This window comes from Macaca mulatta, chromosome 1 (genome assembly GCF_049350105.2).
Source record: "Macaca mulatta isolate MMU2019108-1 chromosome 1, T2T-MMU8v2.0, whole genome shotgun sequence".
NCBI classification, from domain to species: domain Eukaryota; kingdom Metazoa; phylum Chordata; class Mammalia; order Primates; family Cercopithecidae; genus Macaca; species Macaca mulatta.
In genome coordinates this window covers 50,334,591-50,344,481 of record NC_133406.1, presented here as the reverse complement: position 1 = coordinate 50,344,481, position 9,891 = coordinate 50,334,591, and the positions used below count along the sequence as shown (strand labels likewise).

At 40.1% G+C, this 9,891-nt stretch overlaps 1 protein-coding gene across 1 annotated transcript; it reads right to left on the bottom strand.

Moving 5' to 3' along the window:
• Positions 1-4,735: 4,735 nt before the first annotated feature.
• RGS2 (regulator of G protein signaling 2) lies at positions 4,736-7,847 on the bottom strand. Its single transcript, NM_001265925.1, is given in 5 exon segments — positions 4,736-5,473; positions 5,728-5,894; positions 6,461-6,522; positions 6,625-6,726; positions 7,720-7,847. Coding segments are annotated over 5 exon segments (636 nt in total). The 5' UTR covers positions 7,830-7,847; the 3' UTR covers positions 4,736-5,278.
• Between the last annotated feature and the right edge of the window lie 2,044 nt (positions 7,848-9,891).

Below are 9,891 nucleotides of genomic sequence, written 5' to 3'. Positions count from 1 at the left end.
CTGAAAAAGTCTTTTTTCAAGTCACTTTTTACAAGTGAGTTTAGTCTATTTAAATGAAATCATTTATATCACTGCATGGATTTTTACTTAAGAGTTTGTGAGTCAATCAACCAATCAATAAGTTAATAAGATCATCAATAAGCAATGAGTATCTCTCATATATGGAACTTTATTAGTCACTCTGAAAATGGAGTAAGTCGGAATGGTCCAGTTAGTGACCATTTAATTGGAGATATGACTGATGCACCTATGGAACTATTTTATGGAGGTGAAACTTGATCTGAGCCTTAAAAAATGAGTACAACTTAAGGGAAGAGAGAGAGGTTTTGGGCAAAGTGAAATTTTGATTTAATAATAGGAGAATAATATATCTCAGGGGCAATAAGAAAAACCATTATCAAATGTTTCATGTCAACAGTGGGAAATAAGATTGGATGGGCCAAAATTTTACAAAAGTGGTAGAGAGTTTTTTGCCTTAGGCATAGGAATTTCTCTTGATTTGGGAGATTCCAGGAAGTTTATGTACTTTTCTGAGCATAACAGCCGTGTGAGAAAATTAGTGTTCAAATGGCATTCTAGGGAGGGGATGAGAAGCAGAATACAGGATCTGAGGCCTATTGAGATAGGTGAGAGGAGGATGACCATGGTGAATAAGCACTTGGCTGTAGTAAGGGAAGGGAAAGATGCCTGAGAAATCATGAAGAAAAATTTGATAAAGGTTAATAACTGTGATGATGATCTTATGAAAATCAACTTTTAAGAAAAATTAAGTGCAGCTTTTAGTTGTGTTTTGAGCTTCTAGTCTTCTACTCTTATAGACCTGTCTTACCCAGAGAAGTCCTTCATAAATATTTATCTAGATATTTACTTTTAATATTTGTTAAAAAATGAATCAATGGACTAGGTTTCAAATATACATCCCCATTAAAAATGTCTGCCTACAAAAATACCATAGCACAATGCAACAGGTAATCCTACTTTTCCCCTTTCCTTAGATTTAGACTGTTTTTCCACCCTGAATAATCTCTCCTTTATCTCTCTTAAATTCAACGCATTTGTTAAATACCGACAAAAATGCCACTTCACTGTTTCTTGATTTATTCCAGCTAAAGATATCTGCACTTTTATTTTCATAATTAATCAGCAATCATAGCTCACACTCTGTTTTAATTGGTATATTTATTTTATCAGTTACTTAATTAGTACTTCTTGGAGGATGGGGAATGTGTCTCACGGGTCTTTATATTTATTCCCTATGTGGTTTAGATCAGTGTTCTGCATGGAGTAGGTGATGTATAATTTATTATTAAGTTACACTGAATTATTTGACACCATCCTGGTTCAGGCACATGGCTGGTTCTCACGTGAGCTATCATTGCAGTCTCCTAACTCATCACCCTGTCTCCAATCCAGGCTTATATTGCTACCCAAGTCATTTCCATAAATTTTACTTGAGATTGGTGTCACATTCCTGCAGAATAATATCCCAACCACTAGTATTTAAGGCTATCACCTGTTGATGCCTTTTTTTATCCTTTAGGCTACAGGAGAAGCTCTTTGGGGTTGTTATCATTACCTCAAGCAGCTCCAAGCTGCTCTTTAGCTAAGATGTCAGAAATTAGATAAAACACTTGTGCTCACTGCCATTGGCCAAAATGGTTTCCTAAAGTTGTCAAAAAGCATCAAAGTCAGACCCAAGGAATGTCTACACATGTCAATACTTACATTCAATAATGGTGACATTCTCTGTGAAGTCAGGCTAAGTCCTTTAGCTGCAATTTTGAGCTAACATAGGAAAACAAACAGTCTAGTGGCTGGCACAGGGCAGACACTTCTAGTCTTTATATTGTCCAAATACGCAACGCACTCCCATGCATAACACCTCTCAAGACACAGAGAAATGCACAATCACTGTTTCCCTTCACTGTCCAACCCCACAAGGTGAGAATCACTACCATACATGATCAAATACTGTGATTAAACAACAACACAACACAAACACATCTACCAAAGACCTGCTTCCTATGACATTTTGGGTGACCACTATAGATAATTTTATTGAAACTCATTTATTGTCTCCCTGTGCTCACATGACAGATAACATATAATTTTCTATTTTTTTTCAGTGAGATCGTATGAAATTGATATATTTTTAAATATCCTTGGGCTGAAAATATATGAACAACGAAATATTATCAAAATGAGTGGACTGTGGGTCCTACGTGTGTGAACTCTGGGAAACTGGAACATTAAGTAATATTTATTTGTGGACGAATGTGGTTTCTAATCTTAAATCTATTTCAGTTTGTTCCACACTAGAGAACATTGGAAAATACTACCTGAATAAAGTGTGCTTTTAGCAGCCCTGAAAATCAACACTTTTGTTTTTTGTTAGTATAATCTGGCCTCTTCTTTTATTAAAGGTCAAAAGTTATAGAGACTTTGCCAAGTAAGAGGTAGTTATTTTTGCCAAAGTAAAAAGTTCTACAGATATTTTCAGACATTTGAGCCAGTGGGGTTTAAAAAAATCTTTTCCTTAATTACTTGTGCATTGGTAGATCCTTGTTTCATCAAAATTTGTTTGCAAGATCTTTTAATATTCATCTATTCATTCAACAATTATTTATGCAGCTCCCATTGTACACCAGGCACTATGCTAGGTGTTGGGATTCAGTGGTGAGCAGAAAAAGGCCAAGGGTCTTCAAATTGTGGTTCCCGCAATTTGGTAGAGGAAGACATAGAATTATTAAATAATCAGACAAATTAATGAGAACTCACAACTCCATTAAGTGCTCTAAATTAGAGAACCCGGTGCTATGAGAACATCTAAAAGGGGATCTGACCTAGGTAAGGAGGTCAGGGAAGCTTCCCTAAGGAAGTGGCAATTGCATTGATATGTGCATGAGTAAGAGCTAAAATTGAATTCCATGCAGAGGAACTATTAGGTGCTAAGGTCCTGTGAGGCCAGTGGGTATGGCACCTGCTAGGAAAGTAGGACAGTATGGCTTAGCAGAAAGAGCTGGGAGAAATGTGGTAGAGTCAAGGTTGGAAAAAAAGGAGGGGTCAAGCCATGCAGGTATTAGGCCCTGTTAGGGATGTTGTCTTTATCCTAATTGTTTGCAAAACCTGTCAAGGTGTTTATAAGCAACCGGAGACAAGATCAGATTTGTCTTGAAGGGGTCCCTAGAGTTAAAAGGCAGGAACACATTGGTGTGGGAGAGTGGGAAGTGTGGGTGAGAGATGAGACTATTGCAGTAATCTAGGCATCATCAGATGGTGGTGTCTTTGATCAGAGTGGTAACAGAGAGTAGGCTGTAGAGAGGTTTGAAGTAAAATAAATGACTTGGTGACAAATAGGATGATATGTGGCATGACTCCTGAGTTCCTCTGTTGGCCAAAATCTTTCCAAATTAAGGATTATGCTAGACCTGACACATTTATTCTCCAAAGAAATATTTGTTTCAATGACTCTTTGGATTCATTTATTCAATCAATATTTATGGAGCACTTGTTTTGTATTATTCTGGCTGCTGGTGATACAGGAGTAGACAAGGCAGTCTCTCTAATAGAGCTTGTGCCTGTTAGTGCCAGAAACTCTGGCTAAGGTGAAAATTAGTGCAATCACAATGGAAATGGTAAACTACTGGAGGTCAATTTTTCTTTTGGCAAATCAGAAAATTCTTAGTGCTTTATGATTTCTAAAATCCCTTACTAATTTATAGAACTAGAAAGGCAGGAAGGTTTAAAATGAAGAGTCAGGGAAGACAATGGGGACACCCAAGGTCACAAAGCTATGAGAAATGATTACTTTGGGTCAGGTCTTCCAACTCTAAAATCAGGGTTCCTCCTCCTTTTGTATTAAGACCATAATCAAGGACATTTAAAAAACAGCCCGCTGAGGAAGGGGTGTTTTTTAATAATTCACCAGTTTGAAAACAGATTCAAGGGCTTCCTCTCTCAAGTGGAAAAAAGCATATTTCTGGATTTAAGTCTAAGAAACAAAAGCGCCCTTCTTTTGACTTTATCATTACCTAAAGTAACACAGATTCTTTATTGGCCAAATGAAGGCATGAAAGTCAGGAAAATTCTGAGATTTTGTATTGATACATCATGGAAAGGAACAATTTCAGGTATGTATCTTGGAAGCCCATGCCAGTACCTGTGGGTGAGCTTGGAACCAATGAAAAGTAGATGAAGACAGGCCTACATTGACCTTATTTGGCTCCTTGATTTGAGAAGCTTAATTATATGAATTTTTGTGCTTGTCTCCATTACGTTTACTTCTCGTGTTTAGCTGGTACTTAGATGCTCACAGGAGGCTTTAGATCAGTGTTTATTTTCATTAACAACAAGCTTGATTTTTTTTAAGATTAGAAAGCATAAATGCAGTGGTTCTAAGGATGTGACTTCCTTAGGCCTACATAATGCTTATAGGTTTTTAAAAAAAGAATTGTCTGTCTGCAACTATCATTTTTCAGTTCTGAAGACTGTCAGTTCTTACTAGGCAGGCAAACTGAAATGTCTTTCACTATAAAGATGTTTTCCCTTTATCTGCCACATTTCCAGTTATCAAAAATAAAATCACATCTAGACTCCAAGTGTTCAATATTATTTATCAAAATAAATTTATTAAAAGTATTCAAAGACCACTTCAAAGTGTAGCTGCCTTCAAGACAGATTTTTGGCACTCATAACGGAGACTGCAGTTTTCAACACCATAGTACTCATTCTATTTCACATGTCATTTTTAACAATGCAAACATGGACCATTTCAGTTTCAGCACTACATGAGACAACAGTACCGATGATCTGTGGTCATAAGAACTCCAATACCCTTGCACATAGTAAACACTTTACTGTTATTGAGTCCTAAACTAAAACTACTATGTGGTAACATGGATCGATTTAGGGAAAGATGTACAGTCAGCTACCTAAGGCCACATAATCCCAGATCTATTGATTTTAAATGCTTTTGGACCAACAGTATTACATTGTCTCTTTCATCGTCTTACATTCCTGCTTTTCAGAGTGAGACACCACGTTCAGACCACCTATTCCCTTCTTGCGTTCTGTACACAGTGAGGGAAGCTGTTCTGATACCAGCTTCTCCTAGTCAGTTACTGGCTTCCTGATTCACTACCCAGCTTTGAATCAATAGTTCTGAGCGATGTTTCCTGAACACCCAGGCTGAATTCAAGGTCAGTCTTTATGGCAGGTCAGTCTTTCCCCTTAGGAAAAAGAATGAAATGTCCTCCATTTCTGGGCTCCCTTTTACATTTCATGTAGCATGAGGCTCTGTGGTGATTTGAGGCTTTTTACACAAGTCCTGGTAGAATTCTGACTCCAAGAAACGGGGATAAGAGTTGTTCTCCATCAAGCTGTATACCCTTTTCTGGGCAGTTGTGAAGCAGCCACTTGTAGCTTCTTGTATATTCTGGGCAATCAGAGTTTTGGTTTGAAAATCTATGTTTATCTGAAATAAAACAAAAAAGTTGTTTATTTGGTGTTCAGAGTTAAAGATTAAAATTTAGTATTTGAAAACAAAAAATAAAAATTATGTGTGATTAGCTTTACTACCTAAGTCACAGAAGAACTTTAACATAACTGAAAGCTACAACATGGGGGGACTTTTTACCCCTCCTTCTAGCCCCACTTTGCCCTTATTTTGTTTCACTTTTGTGCTAAAAATGTCCAGATTGTGCTCAGTTTAGGAACTTGTTTCCTTACCTCTTTTGGAGCTTCCTTTTCTATAAAATCAGTATATATTTTCCTTGCTTTTGAGGACAATTTTTGGGGTGATTTGGTTTTTTTGAAGTCTTCACAGGCCAGCCAGAATTCAATATTTTCTTCACAGAATTCCGACTTTAAAAAAGCCCTGAATGCAGCAAGACCATCTGAAGGGGGGAGAAAAGAAAGCATGCAGAATGTGAAGAACCGAGTGACCAAATGATTCTTTATGTTTCTCCTAGTACTTCTCCCTCACATTTTAATTATTTCTAAATGACAGCAATTTTCTAGATTTCGCTTAAACCTGTAATTCTCAAAATTTAGCTTTTTAAAGACGAAGATACCAGTAGGCAAAATGCTTATGTTGGCCCTCTGCTGCAAAAATATAAGTACTTTGCTGTCAATGCAAAGTAAATATTTATAGGGGAGACATAAATTCTCTGGGAACTAAGCCTCTTGAAAACATTGTATGCAATGGAAAAACTGACTCAACCTTAACTATAAGCAACTGCCACTTTAATTTTTTTAGGCTGATTTTCTTCCCCACCTGGAGGAAATACATGCATTTATTTCCATGGTTAAACCCTGGGAAATAAAGGAGAGAAAAACAGGCTTTATCCAATAGTGACTGCAGTCTAATCCCCCTCAGGCAAGCTGCTCTTTTGTTGTGTGGACCCAGCCTTTGCAGGCTTTTGCAATATTAGCAATGGCTAAAGTTCAAGAGTTAACTTACATTTGCTAGCTAGCAGCTCGTCAAATGCTTCTGACCACAGCTGTGCTTCCTCAGGAGAAGGTCTGCAAGAGAGGTTCTGCATGTTAGCTTATGCACATCAGAGTTCCCCTTTTCAGTTCAGCAACTAACTATTAACATTTGCAAGTACAGGATTCTCAACTTACTTGATGAAAGCTTGTTGTTTGCTTTTTTTGCCGGTTTTGGGTTTCCCAGGAGTAGAGGAATTTTGCAAGAAGTAGCTCAAACGGGTCTTCCAATCTTTTAAACTAAAACAAACAAAAAAATTTAAAAAAGATAATCACTAAGTAGCAACACTTGAATATGCTACTGCAGCTGAACGCATTTTTACCAAATAAAGTCACCCAGTAACTAGAGACAAACCGCATAAGGCAAAGCAAGAACTCTTCAAATAACAGTCTTATCCACTTAACATTTAAACCTCATGTACTGAGCAGTTTCATCCATTAAACTGATCGTATCTACTAGTTTTACAACTAAGGGCAGGGCTACCTACAATCACTAGGGTATTTTAAAGAATTGTTAATGAATTTAGTTCAAAAGGCAGATACTATTTCTGGCTCACAAAGGGCATCAGTTTGTTTGCAAGGTTAATTACAATTCCGAGGGGTTTTACAATTTAATGAAAAGGACAGACGTGGAACTGTCTGGAGCCGGCCCACGCTTCTCTCTTTAGAGCAAGAGGTTCTGGAGCATGCCAGAGACAGTGTACAAGGAGGTGGGTGACTGATTCCCCTGCGCTCTTCCTTCCCCACCTACAACACTTCTTTTAAGCAGACGCTGCAGAACAATTATTTGTTCCACATTCATGACTGGGTGAGATCTGCTCTATAATTAAAAAACAAAAATGGATTTTAAACGAGTATATTCACAACCAGCAAGAGCATCTCCTTCCAGGAGCTGTGTAAGCTGATGAGAACTCATCATGCAACGTATGCATGCTGGGGACGCGCTTCAGCCGCAGGATTCTGATGTCATTTTGAATGCAGGAGGACAAAAAGCCAACCCGCAATTTCTTAGCGCATCCACCACGGCCCTCATATCAACTATCTCCCTCGGTTCCTAAACTCTACCCGAGCATCACCCAGATTTAACCTTAACAAACTGACCTTTTCGATTTTTTTTTTCCCCTGCAGAGGCTCGGGCTAGTTTCCTAACATCAAAGCCGAGCCCAAAGTACCGCGTTTGCAGCTCGCAGTGTGTGGCAGGGGTGGCGGGAGAGGGAAGAAAGCCATACTCACAGGGTCCGTTTCATCTTTTCCCGCTTCTCCTCGCTCTTGTGGCCGCTGCCAGCGCTAGTGTCCATAGGTCTGCAGTCGTGTTGAACAGCCAAGAACATAGCACTTTGCATTATCGTCCTCCCGCTGGGGCCGCGGCTGTTGGCTGCTGGGCGTGCGTCGCAGCTTTTATAAGAAGCCGCGACTTGGGGGCGGGGCTTCGCGGCTCCGGCCCCGCCTCAAGAGGACGCGGATTGGTTGGTTGCAAACGGGCACTGGGATGGGGGTCAGCGCCCGCCAGCGGCAGTCTCGGTTAACGCCGAAGGGTCTGGAAGCCAGGGCGCTGCTGACGTCTGCGGCCCGGGCTTCTTGCGCACTCGGACTACATAGCAGCGGCCAGCTGGGGCCGGCGTGCGAGCAGACAGGGACTTTTCAGTGTGGGCTGTTGCCCACGACCTTTTGCTGAAGCGTGGTGGCCAGGCGGGGGCTTGCGGCGGAGGGAGAGAGCCGAAGTTGGCTGCGGCCTGGCGGAGGCTACGTCGCTCCCTCACCCACCCACCCTGACGGGCTCCCCAGCCCCAGGCCAGAGCGGCGATTCCCTGGCAGGAGGAGGTCGCCCGCCGCGAGGCCGGAGTTCAGTGGCCTGATTTTGAATGAAGAGTGGGATTTTTCTTCTTTTTTTGAGCGCGTTCCCTGACCCCGCGCCTCATTTCTTGTTTGCTGTCCTACTGTAGGGACTCATTCGACACACCCTGGTCAATGAACTGAGGCTACGGGGAGACCCTCCCCCGTTTCTCTCTGCCACTTAATTTAAGGAAGGTGTAACCTGAAACGTTGACTGCCCGGGGGCAGGGTGGGACCTGCTCTGCAGCTTGCTGGGGCGTCTTGAAACACGTTGGGAATGAACATTAGGGATTGAACAAGAGAAGGTGACTTTATCAGAAGACAGTGCTTTAATTGGATTTGCATTTTTGATCACTACTAGGCAAGTGGCTGGGTCTGTCTATAGGGTCATTCCTCAGGAGCCCTTGGTCACATCTGCCAAAATGGAAATCACAAGTTTCCTTATGGTGGGAGAGAAAGCTGGAGACACAGATATTTCAGAGCTGTAATGCACTAGAATCATGAGTTCAAGGAGTCAGGATTTCCTCATGAGTCATTCTTGTTTTGAGTTAGGATTTACCAGAACTTTTAATAACTGGCAAAAAGTAGGGGGAAGGAGGAGTTAACAGTTTCCTTCATTAAGTTTTTTGTTAATTCTTCAAGTATCATCTCTACTCCTGAAGGTTTTAAAACGACTTGATTGGTAAAAACAAATAGATTACCTCAACCACAAAATGAGTTGATTTCGTACAATATTACCAGAACTAGCCAATGAAATGTTTAAGCGGCTTTGCAACCAAGCTGCAGATATTTTCTCTAGATAGTATTCGACTTGTTAAAAGAAAATTGGAAATAGTTAATATATTCTTACGGTGAGCTGCCAGTAGTTGGAGCTCCAAGTTTGACTTAGAGGGCAAAACCTGCAGTTATTTAAGACAACAGTTGTGGACTTTATTGTGGAGAGGAAAATCATGTAGATTTCAGTAACAGATATTTTGAAACATGCTTGTTAACTCAATGCCATTTTTCCTTAAGCATATGCTCTTCCTCTCCTAAACTTTGCATAATATTCCTACATCTATTTTCACTTTCTGATGACTCAGTACGTATTTATCAGCTGTCTGTAATACGCAGACACTTGCTTTTTCTCACCAATGTAAACCTCAATATATTTTATACTTAGAACCTTAGATGTTAGAATTCACTCATAGACAGTTAAATTCGCTGGTAGGCCAGGAGTTCTCGCAAAGAGGCCGCAGAGAAAGAGAGAGAGAGCTGGACTTCTGTCAGGAGACCTAATTAGAGCCTAGACTTAACCAGTAAATGATAAGTAACTGTTGGGACAGTAGCTTCACACCTCTTTGAGTCCCAGTTTCTCATCTGTAATAAGAGTAACATGTAGTTTCTGGCCAGCCTCAGAGGATATTATGTGACTCTTACATGAAAGGTCTTTTCTAAGCTCTAAAGTACTGTACAAAAGTTTATTGCTGATTTGCATATGTGTGGAAAAAGGAAATGTTCAAACCATAGCTATTCACGATGGAAAAATCATACGAGGATTAACTCAGAGGTAATTAGGTTATAAATGTGTAG